Source organism: Paralichthys olivaceus, chromosome 21 (assembly GCF_024713975.1).
Source record: "Paralichthys olivaceus isolate ysfri-2021 chromosome 21, ASM2471397v2, whole genome shotgun sequence".
NCBI lineage: Eukaryota > Metazoa > Chordata > Actinopteri > Pleuronectiformes > Paralichthyidae > Paralichthys > Paralichthys olivaceus.
In genome coordinates, this window is record NC_091113.1 from 14,102,485 (window position 1) to 14,120,116 (window position 17,632).

The 17,632-nt window shown below is 39.5% G+C and overlaps 1 protein-coding gene across 1 annotated transcript in view; it reads left to right on the forward strand.

Annotated features, from left to right (window-relative positions):
* Window positions 1–17,632, forward strand: part of pemt (phosphatidylethanolamine N-methyltransferase) — a 51,819-nt gene that overhangs the window by 24,367 nt on the left and 9,820 nt on the right. Inside the window, exons 4-5 of the mRNA XM_020082733.2 lie at window positions 6,043–6,188; window positions 10,382–10,493. Of these exons, the coding sequence (XP_019938292.2) occupies window positions 6,043–6,188; window positions 10,382–10,493 (258 nt within the window). The remainder of the gene's footprint in view (window positions 1–6,042; window positions 6,189–10,381; window positions 10,494–17,632) is intronic.

Here is a 17,632-nt window from a genome sequence, read left to right on the forward strand (position 1 = left end):
TGACTAATTTACTGGTGTGCCAATTAACTGTCTTTCTATAGCTCCACCATATGTTTCTACGCTGTTTGAGAGACATGCAGAAGATACACAGTTGTTATTTTTATTCGCTCAGCTCACTGCAGTGATAATCTCTTCTGATTACGTTTAATAGTGAAGCCCCAAGTCTATTTCTAATTAATCGCACCCCTGCTTTAGCACCAAGTTTAATGAGTTGGGAGGATTGGGATTTACACATTTAGAAGTATTAGATACCGAAATGGTACGCATCCATTCTCTTTGTTTATCCTCAGAGAATGTTAAAAGCTAAAAATAAAGAATGTGTTGTACCAAAACCCATATTGAGAAACATGAGTAATGTTTGGAAACACACAGTTATTAATAATTTCTTTCATTCTGTTTTTAGTCTAGAATGCAGAAGTGTGTAATTTAGAAATAGTTATTGAATACAACATATCGCATTATTGCTTTTACTCACATATTAAAATGTTTCTCTTGTTTGTCTGTTATACCCATCCAAATATTTAAAATTGCTTGGAAAATGTCAAATACAATCAACATATAGCAAGAGTCTGTATAGCCTTGCTGATGGCTGTGTGAGGTAGTAAGCATCCTAACATGCTTGCAGTGAGTAGCAGATGTATGTTCACCATGTTCACCATCTTAGTTTAGCTTGTTTTCAGGCTAACATACTGTAGTCGATGCTGATGAGAATGTCTTTTGTGACACAGACCAAAATGTAACATAATATATTCCCCGGATTAAAAGTCACAGGATCACCAATGTTTTCATACTTAATTTGTGATGCTGTTGTGATGTCAACCTCATGATAGCACTTGAGATGAATTCAGGTCAGGACCATAGTCATAGGAAGTCATTGCATGTGAAATATTGAAATTCGTACGGCTATAGGTGAAAACATGGACCTGCTTGTAGAGCGAGTGTAAAGGTTAAGGCATCAACAACATCTGTAAGAGTCATCATTTGGGGAACTTGAACGTCAGTATGGAAAGACTCACACTCACATGGTGATATATTTAAGTCATACAAACTAATTCCAGAGCTATTCCCAGCCACATCAAGTCATGTGGAATGGTCAGTTAATGCTTGCTTGAGGGGCAGTTGTGCTTTCTTGGGAAAAGGGCATGATGAAAAAAATAATAAAAAAGTTTGAATTAATTCAATATCTATATGTGTGCAGCTCTAAAAGGTCACACTCTCCATGCTGTGTGTGTGTGTGTGTGTGTGTGTGTGTGTGTGTGTGTGTGTGTGTGTGTGTGTGTGTGTGTGTGTGTGTGTGTGTGTGTGTGTGTTGTAGTACTTTAAACAGCACTGAACTCAGATGCCTGAATGTATAAATTGGTTTTATAATTCAAAACCTTACTGAATTGAAACCAACTGTTGGTTGTGTTCATTTGTCCAACTTCTCTATATAATGATAATAGTTTTAAATCAGCAGAAGTCTCTTACAGGGGGATCAGTATAAAGTATATTACAGTAATGTAATGACTGAAATTCTTCCAGGGTATATGTTTCTTGAAGATATAACTTTATTTGGTCTAAGACTATCTTTCCAACTATTTTACTAATTAAGGAATGGACGGTTGGACGACAGCCTGTACTTAGTTGGCCAGTGTATTGATAGTTGGGGTCCTTAAGTTTTACACTTGAGGTTTGAAGGCATTTGGTTAGATGCCAGCCACGTTGACGACGTGTAAGGACAGAATGAATCCATCAGTCAAAATATTCCTGGACAAATGTATACCAAGAATTTTTGTTTTAAAGTTTAATCTGTGCTAATTCGATTTTAATCTTTCAGCCTGATTTTCAAATTAAATGCCATCATTTCGATAAGGGCAATGGTTCAATCCCAGTCTTCACCATCTGCATGCCGAAGTGTCCTTAGGCACTGAACCCCAAATTGCCCCTTTGCTTTGAGTGGTCATCAAGACAAGAAAAGCTCTATATAAATACAGACAGTCCATAATGTGAAACAGTCACCCTTGCTCCTCTTGCTTCCATTCTTGCTTGTGTAAGCTCGGCTGCAAAGCGACTCAATGTGAAAGCATCTTTGTTCAACCACGCAACACCTTCCATCCCTGACCTTCAAATACTTCCTCTTCATCAACTCTTTCTCTAAAATTAGAACTTCCATGTCACATTTGAAAAGGTAAAAGGACAGTCTATGTATGGCTTTGATTGGTGTTAGTCCTTAACGATCTCATACCACCATCACTCTTTCGTTTACATCCAATACCTCAGTCGCATATGACATGGTTTTAAGGACAATAGAACGAAATGCAAATTGTCATTTGTGACTAAAGTATAGATTTATACTTACAAATAGCATTAACTAATGACCAAGTTTCTGAAAGACAGTTTTCCTGTATTTGTAGACACTAAATCAACAGTGACTTTTCATCAGTTGGTACGGTACATGCAGTGGTCAGTGGATGAGCCACTGACCACCTGCCCATGTCTGTTTCCAAGACCCCCTTTACCATCTCTTTTCCAATCCAAATCCCAGCAGTGTACCCAACCACCACCAACAAACAGCTCAGCGGTTGCTCTTTGTGTTGCTCTTTTTGTCGGACATGGTGGAGCAACACACTTCATCACATTACACCTCTTGTTCCCTTCGACAAAGGAAGGGCGCCATAGGACTTACAGCACAGACCTCGAAACCCAGTTTTCTCTCATTTACCCCAAACCTAGATTCGATTTGGGATACGTTTTCCTCTTCAGGAAGTACACTGCATTCAGACATCAGCCCACAAGTGTGTTACTGCTCACACAACACATAAAGCTACATCTGCCCCAGTGCCTGTGTGTGTGTTTCATTATAATTTGCACCATTAGACATCCTTTCAACACAACCCAGACTTAATTTGTGAACTCTCTACAAATGTTCTGAGGTTGTGGGGCATGACAGCATTACCAAACATTAACAGGCAATGAACATTATTAATAGTGTCATTCTGTAGATGGTAGCTGATTACTCCCCAGTTTAAAAGGTGACAAAGAGCTGCCACAAAAGATGCACAAATGAAGAGGAGTCACTGTCATGGCCTGAGAGACACATACAGAGCTGAGATACCACTTGAAAAGGTTATGTGCTGGGTAATTTATGTGAAATAAATTGAATTTAGGTTTGTAGTTTTGATTTATGAAAATAAAAGCTGTTTAGTGAGAGGCTGATGTCTGGTTGTGTTGGGAGACCCTGGGTAGCAGTGGGACTTTGCCACAATGTCAAAAGAATCTGTATGAATTTCAGGGAAGTCAAACTTAGAAATTACTGCTTCAAATGTAAATGCCTCAATTAGTAGGGATAGGATACACATATTCTGCAGTAGCAGTATTCTCATAACATGCAAATCCTGTTGATGAGTTCTTAATTGGATACTAAAATGTACTTGTTTATACCCATAATAAAAAAGTTTGAAAGTTTGAACCTTTGAAAGCTTTAACAAACAGCATTTTTCCATCACTGTATCTCATGTGTATCTATATGATGTAGTTTTGAGTTACTTGAGCGATATAATGTTTGCTCACATAGGAATCCCAGACCCAGTGGATGAATTAATTTAGCATTAACTAGAGTGTTAAGAACTCTGGATGCCAGAAATCCAGAATATTGTCAACAATAAGAAAACCTTGGGAGACTGGAGAATGCCCCCAATGCCCCTGGGGGTGATACAGTGATGAAAGAAGTAGAGCAGCTATAATTTTGTGAAAAAGGGAGTTTGTTTGTGGCCTGGGGGCCGCGCTGCCTGTCATCAACAAAATGCATAAAAGGAGCAGTGTAACAGTCAATCTGCTGTGCTGTAGTCACAAGCTATGTGCTTGCAGGCTTTTAGTGGTTTTCATGTCACAGTGAGGTAAGCAGGTACCCAAATGCAGGAGACGGGTTCAGGTAAAAACAATAAAACTCTTTATTCAGGCTATGGCTCTTCAACAAAAGCAAGGTCATAAAAGTCTAAATCCAAATAATCTAAATTAAAACACACAACTGGTGAAACAAGAAGAACAAAGCTTCAAAATAAAACAGAAACAGATCTCAGAATGAACAACCAGCTCAAACAAGTCAAACAATTCCAATATCAAACGTGTCCAACAAAAATCTAGAATAAGTCCAACAAGGTACAACATGTTGCCATCCTCTCTTTAGTTCTGGTATCTTATATTTGATGAAAGAAATGTTTTGTTTTTGCAGCAGACCTTTATTTTAGCATGCTCAGCAATCAATCTGGGCTCTGATTTTGTGCTTCGGGTCTTTGTCTACCTGACAGTTAATTTTATCCTATTCTGGAGAGCTGAGATGTTCATCTGCCTCGTGGATTCTGCCACTACCCCTGGCCTGGTGCACCACCTGAAATTGCTACCAAGCAATTGGCTCTAACTCCGGATTATTTCAACTTTGACCCTGGTGACCGCTAACCTTTCTGAGGACAATCAGCTGAATGTGGTTTTTGATGATTATTAACCTTTGCCTCCGCGTGTGTGCAACCTACCAAGAGATGAGCAAACACAAGTTTGTAATCATATTAAGGCAACTTTAGACAGATCATTGCCCGAGACTCAAGTTACCTACTCTCTGAAGGTTCTCTTCTCAAGGCCACTGTGATCCACTATAATAGCAAAGGAAGTATGTGCTTCCTATTAAAAGATTGCCCTGGGAAATGACTTTCATTATGTATTTATACAGCACTTCTCTCATTTTATCAAACACTCTTTACGGTACAGGTCACATTCAAGCAGTCACACATTCAGACGGTGGTTGATCACACACACAAACATACGCTCACCCACTAATGGTGTAATTTTGGGTTCGCTATCTTACCAACAGCATTTCAATATTTTTTCTGTTATCACAAATTATGTTTTTCACATTCCTCAAATGTGTCCTCATTGCTTTGGTTTTGCACCTGGAAATTAAAAATGTTTTGGTTCCTTCTGCCGCAGCACATAGCAGCTTTTTTTTGTTTTGTTTTCTTTACCATCTAACCCTTATCAGCATTCTCTGACTATAGCGATGACAGGGAGAGTTGAGGAGTTTATCAGATATTCAAAAGCAACACATTCAGCATGGGGAGGAGGTCGAGTGGATGGAAGGGTCAACAAAACAGCAGACTTTTACTTGGGGAGAAATAACGTTTTTGTCATGGTTTTCATGAGGATGAAGTTCCCCAACCTTATTGAAGCCATTTCAACGTAAGCCACGTTTTATCCCTAAATCCTGACAAATCAATTTTGTATCCAAACCTTAACCATACAAGGATCACACAATGAAAGTGATTCATTGGCATAACAGTGATTTGTAATGGTTTTAGTAGGCACAGACAGATGATGTCTCAGGGACGTAATATCAGAAACTGTTGAAAAAAACCAACATACTTTCTTGTTTACTTTGGTCAACTTGTTGAATTTGACAGCTAGCCAGAACCAGCTCTACAGAGGTTTTTTTTTCTTTCAACAGCATGCAACAACTTGTGATTTTATGACACTCCTGTAATCACAGTGTATCCAATTTTACAAAGGCTATATTCATGTCAGCAAAACAAAATACAGTGGTAACTAAAAGTCATCTTTATATAAAATAAAGAGCAGAAATATATATATACATAAAAAATGAGCTGAAAGAACTGAATAGAGATATTTTCGGTTGGACAATGCTTGTTTATGGTAGACGGGCACAATTATACTAAATAATATAATAAAGATTACTCTTTTTTATGTATGTATATATTTAATACTCACTAACAAATGGACTGTCCTTTAGTGGAGCTTTTCAAATACCCTAATCAAGAAGCCATCTGCAGTTTTCACAACTTTAAACTCAGCAGGTTTAATTCATGAGTACTTCATCTGTAGTGTAACGATAGCGCGACCATGAACTGTATGATGTCAGCTTTTCCTCTCGCCTTGAATATCCTTATTCTCTTTTGTGTTATTCTCCCTGTTGTTCAATCTGAAAGCAAAGAGTGTGTTGAGGTTACAGGTTGGTTAAATAAAGTTTTTTTGTTTTTTCTCTCGTTGTTTTTGTAGTATGACTGTAGCGATGAAGTCCCAGGCCAGGTGGGATGTGATGGACAGGACCGAGGTGTTCTACACAGGGGTAGCTCTCATGGGGCTGGGCACCCTACTGGTTGTCAGCAGCTTCCTCGCTCTGGGATTCACTGGAACTTTCCTAGGTGGGTATCAAAGAACAGGATTTAAACTCATAACATGAAACAGACCAAATTTGATTTCATCAAAGCAGTGTGGAATCATTCAAGTTGTTTTCACCACCATTTCTGATGAAAATTGACCTTATACAACAATTACATGAGCACTCTGAGGTCATTATTTCATTATAATATGAGCACCAGGTAGTCATTACTAGATGATACTAGACGATAGCCACATGTTGCAGCCTGTAATCACCATTCGAGAAAAAGGCTTTGGGATCATATCAACTTGGGAAACAAAGGACCAAACATGCAGGGGCAATTAGATGAGAAAAGACACGTGAACACATTTGTTTCCATTTATACAACCATGCTCTATTCCATCCACACTTCACATAATGCATTAGCAAATATCTTAGCATCTGCCTCTGAGATAAACATGTTTCTTTTTTGTTGTTATTCTGTTGAATAAATGAAGGTGTTGATTCAAATGAGCATGAGCTTGACAAATTGGCACTGGTAGCTTCTAGGTAAATCACATCAGTGAGTCATTTTCAAGATCCAGACTTGATGTCTCATCTCTTGCACCATCGTTGTCCATCACTAGACTGAAATGTCCTCAGTCCACATCTCTGTCTCTAATCACCAATGTGATGACAGAGGGGAGGCAGCCGGAGCAGCAGAAGGAGACAGGATTTGGCAGGTCGTGTGTCTACTTCATATGCAGATCTGGTCAACCATCCACAAGGAAAGTTGGCATGGTTTATTCGCCAAAGTTCATAGAACACAAAACGTGAGCAAAGCTTCTTGTCAAGGATGACAGTTTGACTAATGAGAAGGACGAGAAACCAGGCCCTGCCAGTTTCGGCCAATAAGCAGGTTTCCTTCGGACATGTGAACAAAGATCGGGGGGCAGAAACCAGAGAGTACCGCTATAAATGGTGGTGTGAGGAATTGAGAACAAATCCTAGGAATTGCAAAGTTAATGCATGCTTTTTCTTTTTTTTTGTTCATAACAAAAAATAATATTTATTAATAGTTTTATTTTAGTTGAAGGGGGAAAAATAACAAACACAAACGTTTGTATATATATTCTTATATGATGGATGGAACTGCTTCTCTTTGGCAAGGTGTCCAATGTCCGACAGTAGTGATGATGATGATGCTCCTCACAGAAAATCTGTGGATATCTCATGCTTATGTTAACAGTACATCAGCTTTGGTCCATATCACCAAAGGTTCCTGTCTCGTCCTGGTTCTCGTCTTTGCAAGTTGACATCTTTGTCAATATTGGCATTCATGGCATGTTAGAAACATGATCAGGAAAAAGCCCTAGAGAATGTGCAATTTTAGTCTCAAATACAACCCAATCGGATCAGGAGAATGTTCCGAGGTTATATGCATGTAAGAAAGCAGCACAGTCGATAGACCTTTTAGCAGTTTAGGCTATCAGGCACATCAGCTGGATCCACATAAACAAAGTATTAACAGTTCATTTTGTTTATGTTTCATGTCCTATAATTGCTTAAGCTCGTCACCAAATGCCTTCCAGTGGCTCCATGCATACAAGACACAGCACTATGTGCATGTTGTGTTCCCCTGATGATTTGACACGCATACAACTGGAAAGGATTTCTTTCATCACGGAGAAAACATTATCATCAAACCGTCTCCAGGCCAAATGCCCCCCACCCCTGCTCTGTCTATATCAATAGGACAAGCTTTACATTCACTATCCTTGCTGTTTCCATAACTTTCAACCATATCACATGGTCTTCAACAAATAAACTATCACGGAGATGAATTTGTCTAAATGCTAGCTCAGTAGCATTTTCATCCGAGTTTGCCCGAACTTTCAAGGCATTGTTGATGGTGTAGTCCTGGTTGAATGAATTTGATGCCATGCTGTATCAGACATCCAGAATTTTCTTCAGAAATCAAATTGAACTTGTAAACATATGTTTAAACAGCATTCACTCATCATACTCCTCAGTGCAACAGGAGCGAAAACAATAGCAATAGTGTATCAACTCAACAAAAAGGTCAGTGATTGATTTAAAACATTTGGAATGTGGGTGGAGATCCTCACAACATTTCTCTGACATGCTGGAGCTACCTACCAGTGATACTGTATGACCTTTTCATTTCTTATCAGTCATTGTCAATACAATTATGTCAGAATTATCTTTACATATTTATTTACTTATTTTACTTGTTTTATCTTAGTTAGGCAGTGTGTGCCTGTGCATGGGATTTACAAGGATTGAAACACAATACACCAGAACTGTTTCCATGAGCCCCCTAAAAATACACACACACCCTCACATTTTGGAGGATATAGCCTGTGGGTGTGTTATAATTTGATGTGTCTTATTTGTTCTATATTAATCCCCTTGAGACACCGTGACCCAATGATTCAAAATGGTGGCACAGGGGCATAAACAAAGGTCTAAACAAAATCAAATTACCCATTGTCTTAATGTGTGGACCAGCTGGTCCAGGATCCATACTCTGATCACAGACTCCCTTTTCTAACCTCAAGGACAGACACAGAGCAGTCATCACCCTGCAGCAAATCTAGGTTGGCCATTTTTTATTACCACAATGAAACAACAGTGATGCAGGAACATGTTATGCTTGACTTTAAAAACCGGTAGTCACTTTGGGGTCAAAAATGAGGTTAGTATATTGTTCTGAAAGCCAGTTACAGCTGGTTTTCTATTCAAAAACCAAACACATTTGTTTATATAATCTCTTTTTATCTCACCCTGCCTGTGTGTTTAAATGAGCATACATAATGAAAATTGTTATATAACTCGGGAATCAACAACACCAAATTCAATTCAGCAGGTTGGTTTTACCCGCTGGAAAACGGTGCATGTAAATGTGTGTGTGGGTGGGCAGACGACGGAGGCACCTGGAAAGTATTTAAATGTTCATGTCCTCTTACAAGTAAAGTAGGTCAGATTGCATATGTTTGTGTGTGTGTGTAAGGACAATACCTAGTGACCTTATTACATAGCAAGCAATAGTAAGTGCTCAGGTTACAGGAAGCAGTGCCCCAGTTCCACTGCCTCCAACATTACTATGGGCTCAAGAGCCCCACTGGACAGGTAACAACCCACACGAAAGAAATATTTTAAATGTATTAATGAAAACAGTCCTTTAAGTGTTAAAATAACATGAATTAAAACTAACAATTGGTGGGAAAGTTATGCTAATGTTAGTGTACACAGTTGCTCGGCTATCAATTTGGAAGCCAGTTGACCTAGTTGGCTAACTTTCACCTCTTCAGAACAAACTCAATAGGAGATCAGGTCAAATATGGCGTGTTGTGATGGGACATCTATCTTGAATCACTATCAGTTCAGCTTGCGTGGCGCAGTGATGGCACTTAGTTGTGTTTTCCTTCTACCTTCATTGTATTAGGAGCTGTAACTGGACTGTCTTGATGGGGGTTTTTTTCCCGGTAAAGCTGTAACTGGAAAAGCATGATTCAATGAGGACAACATTAGAACACACCCGAGTGCCGTCAGGGACAGATAGGGCAAGTTGACAGCAGGTCTCCGAGCAACACTTGCTTGTTGAGCATGTTGAGCAACAGCAGCCATGAAGCATCCATCCAGAAGCTTAAATGTTAGGCACTGAGTTAACACTGTCTCATTAAAGAATATCACCAGGTCTATACCTATACTTCATCAAATTAACATTTTCCTGCTCATTTCTTGCTACAATATTCAAACTCACATGAGGTCATCTCCACGCGGCCATATTGACATCAATAACAGCCCAATGACAGTGGAGCTGCCTGGCAATGCAGAATTAACAAGGCCGTGTGGTGCCAAAGTCAGTCTGCTGCTGTTTTGTCAGCAATGTGGCAAAAATGATTGGGGAATGAAAGCAGACAGAACTCGCTCTTGTCTGAGTTCAAAACCAGACATTACGGCAGATGAACAAGTTGTAACCATGGGGACGGTGTGAAACAGTCCACCGAGTTCGGCACTGAATCCCTGTCCACATGGAAACTGGAGCCTGGAGACAGAATTGGAACCATTTCATCTTCAGAGACACTCGCGTCTATCACACCAAGGTGTCAGATTGAGGAAAGCCAGTAAAATTGTTGCAGTTGTGAGATGCTGTGTGTTGTGAACCCAAATGTTCTCTTCTGAACATGTAAAAACATTAACGTGATGTGTGTGTATGTTTGTATTTTTCAGGTGATTATTTTGGCATCCTGATGGATGAGAAGGTGACAGGATTTCCCTTTAACATCATAGAAAACCCGATGTACTGGGGCAGCACAGCCAACTACCTTGGCCTGGCACTCATGTAAGTGTGTGTGTGTGTGTGTGTGTGTGTGTGTGTGTGTGTGTGTGTCCAGAGGGGAGAAGAGGTCACTGTCACGAGTGTTACCTTGGTCGACAAGAGTGTTTATTGAATTTGATGTCTCTGCAGAGGTCCACAGCTGAGATTGGCTCTAAAAAATGATAACAACAGGCTCCTTTCCCAGGTTCGTCAATAACCATCACTTGGAGGAACACAAAGAATAAACAAAATGAATGACAAATGACCTGTTGCCTTGCTGTTAAAGTGATGATGCCTTTAAAGCAGCGCTCAAAATAAAGTGAAGGCAAAGATAACAAGCAGCGACCTGCAAATGGAAAATGTTGTTTCCAAGTTGCAAAACATTTAACCTCTTGAAAAAGGTAGGGAGGTTAAAACTTTTACGTGTGCCTCGTCTCTATGACAACTATGACCGCATCGCTGTGCCCGTTGTGTGTGGTTGCCAGCGAACACTCCAGGGTTGGCAAGCTCAGCCGCCAATGACAGTTATTAGCTCCCCCATTCTTCCTCGCACAGAGCTACGTAGACTCCTGTATCTCACCCCTGTTCTGTCTTCATCTCTCTCTTTTTTCTGTGACCCTCCATGTTTGTCTCCATGTTTGTCTCCCTCTGTGCTGATCAGTAATTTTAGATATAGAAGCATCCTCAGCCTCACTGTTTTTCTCTCTTGATCCCTACGTGCCTCGCTGCTGCTGTCTTAAAAACAAAGTCTTTGAAAATAAGTTTGCGGTTTGATCACTGTGACCTGAGGCAGAGAACGTGTGTGTGTGTGTGTGTGTGTGTGTGTGTGTGTGTGTGTGTGTGACAAGGCAGATTTCAACCTAATTTTGGTGTTAGTGAGGTTAATGCATTATGTCTAACCTTAAATAGCCTTAAAGTCATTTTAAAATCATTTCCAGCATAATGTAACACTTTTTTTAAGACATTACAGAGACAAAATATATGGTATAGTAGGTGTGGGGGGGGGGTGATTATCATCCCTAAAACAACCCACTAACAACAGAAAATCTATATAATTTCAACATACACATAATTTCTGTTACAGCTCAGTTTTGAATTTGAAGTGATATTGCACACTTGTGTTTTTTGAATAAAATGTAATTATATGACTTATCTTTGATGACACACACTACACCTGGTTTTTAAAATCACATTTCTCACCAGATTCATGTTACATTTATGGGTTGAACATGGCTCATAATGTGTTTTAAACTGTCTTGGACCTCTTTGCATCATGTCATTTATTTGGAAAAAGGTTGGCATTCTCTAATCAAAGGTATCTGATTCAATTTTTGATTCTCAAATTGGTCTTACTTACATGTCCTGTAAGCTTTTGACCCAACTGTATAAGAGTTTGAGAGAGAGAATTATCATCGACTCTGTAGTTACACTCAGCTCCATAAAGAGTTTTAGCATCTTTTTACTCTTACTGTTCTTGTTCAGTTTCACTGCTCATCTTCTTTTTTCAACCACAACAAGTAGCTGTTTTGAGTCATAAAACTCCCGATAAACCCCCAGCCTGCCCAGCACCAAACAGCAGACAGGTAAATTAGCGGAGAAATTAGCAGCTAAAGAGCCAGTTATCTCAGTAGTCGACAAACAACCCAGATAACATTTTCCTCAGAAATATCATTCCCTGATAAAACAGCGACTATCTACACAATAATGTGTAATTAAGCAGTCTGACTCTTGATCATTTTTAGCTGTTTGCTCTGATAACAGATGACTTGGACCTTTTTTTTTCTACTTTCCTGGGTTATTATTGCTTTATTATCCTCACCCATTCCACCAATAAAATATTATACAATATTGGCATATATTATATATTATTTATGTCCTCAGTTCCAGGTAATGTTGTTCTGCACTGTGTGGATGGGGGGTGGGATGTATTACACTTTTTGTAGAGCACTTTATATTACATGAAAACTGCTCTACAAATTAAGATTGATTCATTTGCTAACTGTGTGCGAGTTATCTGCCTGCTCTTTCTCTATGTGTCTGTCTGCATGTGAAATGTGTATCTTGCTAATCGTTCATCTTATGCACTTCACACATTGAATTCACGGTATTGTACATTGCCTGAGGGAGTGCAGTAGTTGGGTCTGATTTGCACACGTGATACATTCAATAATAATAAATATTAAATAAACGATGACTGGCATTATGGAGCAGTCAGTGGGGGCCGGCCAGTGTGAGCAGTCAGTCTGCAGACCAAACATATTTTCTTCCTCGGATGAGCTACAGAAGTAGTCGACAACCAGCAGCCTGTGGCTAATAATATCTGCCCTGTAAGATCATTGTGATAATTTCTTTATATCAGACTGACAGATCTACTTCATGGCAACATCTACTGAGTCAATTCCTCTTTCGCACGTTGTCTTCACAGTAAAAGCAAATGTTCATTTTGTCGAACAGAGTTTTTATTTTAAAGAGTTGTGTACTTAGCAGACCTGAGATAGCCAACATGCAAGTTTAGTAAATCCTATAAACCCACACACACTTGAAAAGCAAATTCAGTTTCATTTTATGAAAAACATTGACTAAAAAATTGCACATAAACCAGGTAGGGTGACCACAAAGTTGTCTAACTTCACTCTGCAACATAGACAATTCGAGATTGTAGGTTTTGGTGCCGTTGTTTCTTATTCCATGTCAAAAATCGATGCACTACTCGCTAACTTTAAATTTAAAGGTCGTAAAGGAAATCCTTTACTGGGACTTAGAGCACTTCTGTCACATTGTCAGTCACAAACAAAGACCACACTGTATACTCGTCACAGTTCAAAGCTGGAGAACAAGAGGAAGGGAGGCGACACTCCACATAGACACCCGCCACGCTCCTCCAAGCACCTTTCTGTGCCAGACAATCTCTCCCACACATTAGGCCACTTAGTGGCCTCTCTCTGTGGCCTGAGCGCGAGATTAGCTGACACACATTAGCAGATGCACTTACATGAACACGAGCCGCACTCGTGCTGCTAAATAAATAAGATGGGAGCTGAAATTGCTGCATGATACCATTCCTTTTTGTGATTATGTATCATGTATTTTTGTATGGAGCACTGGCCCAAAAGAGAAAGGACTGCGGTACCAAACAGCAGGAGTAGTCCTAAAGTAGATTTCCTTACTGTTGCTATCCTGGATTTAGTAGAGTGAATATCTCATTAATGCTCGACTGCTTAACATTTACAGACAAACACCACAAAAACTTTCTATGCAGCGGTAGACATACATGTGATTTAGTTAAGCAGGTTATGGCAGAAGAATGGAAAATAGAATTTGTAAAAAAAAAAGAAGAATCACAGCAGGTCGCTGCAGAGGCATTTCCGGGAGTTGACAAGGTCTGGGGTTCTAAACTCAGACGATCTGGAGCCAAGGTCAGGGTCTGTGAAGTCTGTGCACACACCAAATGTTTTTTCGATGGGCCTTGAATGCTCTTGCATGGCCTTAAAAACCTTACTTCCTCTTTGTCCTAGTTCCCACCCTTGTCACCTGTGTTCCATTATCCCTGCTGTTCACGTCGGTTCAGTTCAGTTCAATTTGTTCCTTCATTCCACCTGTATTTTGCTGTTGAAGTTTCTTTGTGCCTGCCGGTCCACTAAGCCTGCAGATCGATATTAAATAAAATACAGTGGAAACTGGATATAGTGATCACAGACATAGCGAGACACCGTACGGATCAAAATGCTTGGGACAGAATAGAAATAATTTTGTCATAGTGATCAATTACTCCACTTACAGTGTTCATTTTTAGTCTTTTCATACACTGTAACCAGTTTCCACTGTACTCTTTTCTGCACAGCCTGCCTGTCTTGTGCTTTGCTGTGTCTGCGTTTAGGTCCAGCCGTACAACAAATGACAATATAAATCCAAAATAAAATAAAATAACAAGTCAACAATGAGTCCTGATAGAAAGAAAATAAATCAAGAAGTCAAATAAAACATTCTGAGGTCTCTTCTCAAAGGTTCCAGATAGGAACAGAATCAAGACACATGTAAAAAAATCAGAGTCTATCTTTGGTGGTCATGTATGAACTCAAGGCAAAACCTTTTGCATTATTTCAGTTCTTGTAAAATTGTAGGATACATTACTTTTGGAACTCATGAGGTTCCTGAAACTTTTCCAGTACTTTATACTCTTAGTAGTAACACGTGATTGCGTTTTTTGCATTGCAATCTTAAGGAGTATAACTTCAAACAGCAATTGAGCTATTTCAAATACTTGTCCCTGTCTGTTTGCTCTTTTCTCATGCTTGGGGAAGACCCCCCCTCCAGTTCACTCACTTCAGTTGTCTTATCACCATAACATTGCCAGAGTGATTAACAGTTGAATGCGGCCGTTCAGTTATATCATGGACCATTATCATGTGTTGAGCTTGTGAGATGGAGCCGTATCTTTGAGCGAGAGAGAACAATGACGCTCTTTTAAAAGGTCACTCTCAGCTCTAGGCCAAATCAATCTCGTCGCTCCACCCCCAGCTCTGCAGTACGTGTTGCTGCTGATACTATATTGCGTATATGTGGACAGTGCAATACAGATGGACTATAACAGTGAAATTCATCTCAAGACAGCTTCACGGACAAAGCATATATTCATGCATATATATGCTTCACCAGTGCAGCAGCTGTTGCCTTTATGTTTTTGTGTTGCGTCACTAAATAAATAACTACTGTATATAATCAAATACTGTAACTGTCAATTTTCAATCAGCAGGGTGAATCCAGGACAGTTTTTTTATCGCTCTATGTCACGTGGCAAGACAGGCCAATGATTTAGGCTGATTTTCTAGATCCCCGGTGAAAAAGTATAGAAATGGATGACCTATTTAGATTAGGCTTTGGCTGTCTCATTGGGATGTGCTCTATGACATGTAAGAGTAGCACCGCCACCTGCATTTGTTTTGACCACATCTGATGTAAGGGTTATTCCTAGTGAAAGGCACACAGACTAAAAAGTGAAAGACAGGTTCTCACACTTGCAGGTATGTGCACAACTGCAGCTGTGAGGTCTGACTGCCTGCATGGACAGTAAAAACATTGGAATATGGCAAGTTTAGATACAGTCAAGGTAACTAATGGGAAACATCCTAGACTTCTTAGAGATGTATGCTATATCCTAATCATTAGATTTAATTGCATTTGAAGTTCAGAGTTGTTTTTGTAATTATGAAAACTTATATACAGTATATAATAAATATTTATCTCCAACACCACCTCCATGTGTCCCTCTGACCCTGAAATGCATCACTCCCCCTACATTTATTCTCTCCCGTGGGTGAGATAAATGCAGGACTTTAAGTGGGTGGTGATCGACTGGAAAGATTTCTGTGGGTTTCTGTCATTAAGACTGATTCAGTTGATTGCTACCTGCCCTGAGTTCTTTGTCTAATGGAGATGAGAGTTCATAAACCCAGTATGTCAAGTGGAAGTTGTCCCGCCCTTATGATTGACCACAGGGATCGTTATCTGCTCCTAATGAGCCTCATGTCTTTAAAGGTTATTTCAGTTACTATTACAAAGTTGAACTCTCTTGCTACACATGGCACATACTCTATACTCTCTGCATTGTCTTTTACACTGTGGTTTCCATCATTGATCGTTGAAGCAGCAGTTCCCCCTGGCTTAGGCTTTACACGCGTCGCCTGTGAGAAGACACTAAAATACTTTCTTTAAATGAAAATGATCTACTTTAGAACAACTAGATAGAGATAATCACCATACATACAAACTAGAGATGTACATTTTGATTTTTTCTTTCCCCTCACTGATTATTAACCATCAGCCAACAAGAATCATATGTTGAATACCATATTAAATACCAATGTAAAGTTTTTTTTACATTTTTTACTTGTGAAAACAGCAGGAGAAATCCAGTCACTTCAGTGGCCCAGTGGGCCGTCAAAACATCCTTTTGGTTTTTAGTGTCTTGGTCAGGCATGCGTCAGTACTTTCTGCTGTGCACCTTCCTGCAGCCGTGACGAGCGTGCAGTGACTCAATGTGGACGACAGTAAAATGCGCTCAACTTCAGTGGCCAATCACGATAATCAACCCTCAGTAAAAGGCGAGACCCACTCCGTGCTCAGCAAAAAGCTTTTTCTGCCGGTTTCTATTCAGGGATAGCAACATGTTCACTTGTTTTGGGGTCAGTCTGGTGTGCAGTCTGTGAGAGCCACAGTGGAGAATACCTGCTCAGATGGTGTTGATGTTCAACGATTACCGATACCATTGAAGTTGTCTTGTCTGCAGTTGGTTTATAGTCTCAGAAAATACTCCAAACAAGGTACAATAATAGTGAATCAAAGGAGACCAGGGATTTTTGCTTGGGCATATGACAAGGTGGAAGTGGTATTGACATTCAGCTTTAGCAAAGCTTGTTATTCTTTAACAATGTTGCATTAACCACTGGTAGTTGATGCTGATCCCCTTTTATGCTTGACAAATCAGCAAAAGAAAAATATTGTGCCTGATAAGACAGTTAGGAAGTGAACGTGGGGTTTTCCAATGGTTCGTCCAAAACTAAAACAGAGCCAGAAGTGTTTCCAACGGCTTCCTTCTTGAAGCTTGGGAATCAAGAGTGATGGAAGCCAGGCATAAATACAGTACAAGTGAGACATAAGTGTGGATGTAGCCTTAAAGGCTAAAGCTGAGTAAAAAAGTCCCCTTGTGTTGTGACACAAAAGTATATGAAAGGTTTGGTTTGTTTGTGCTCTCAATCTGTTAAACAGGCACCGATCTGCCTAGAGGTGCGTATCTGTCATGTACCAAAATAAATACAACTCTGCCTTAACTTACAGATAGAATATTTAAAATAATTTCATTAAAATGTCTTAAAACATTGACCTATGTTGTGTTATTTGTTGACCTTTACTTAAATGATCTAAAATGTTTACAACAATGTCCACAAACAAATTTTAAGTAACGGGACATTTCATTCAAATTCGACTTTTATTCGCATCATATCCTTTTGGCATTGTTTAGGTTGAGTAAATGAACTCATTTCATTCAATATCATAAATAGAAGGAAGCTTGAATGTGGTTAAAATACATTTGGCAGGTTTCCATCATGCCAAAGTTTTCTTTACCTCTACATTCTCTCCATATAATGACAGCATTGAGTTTTCTG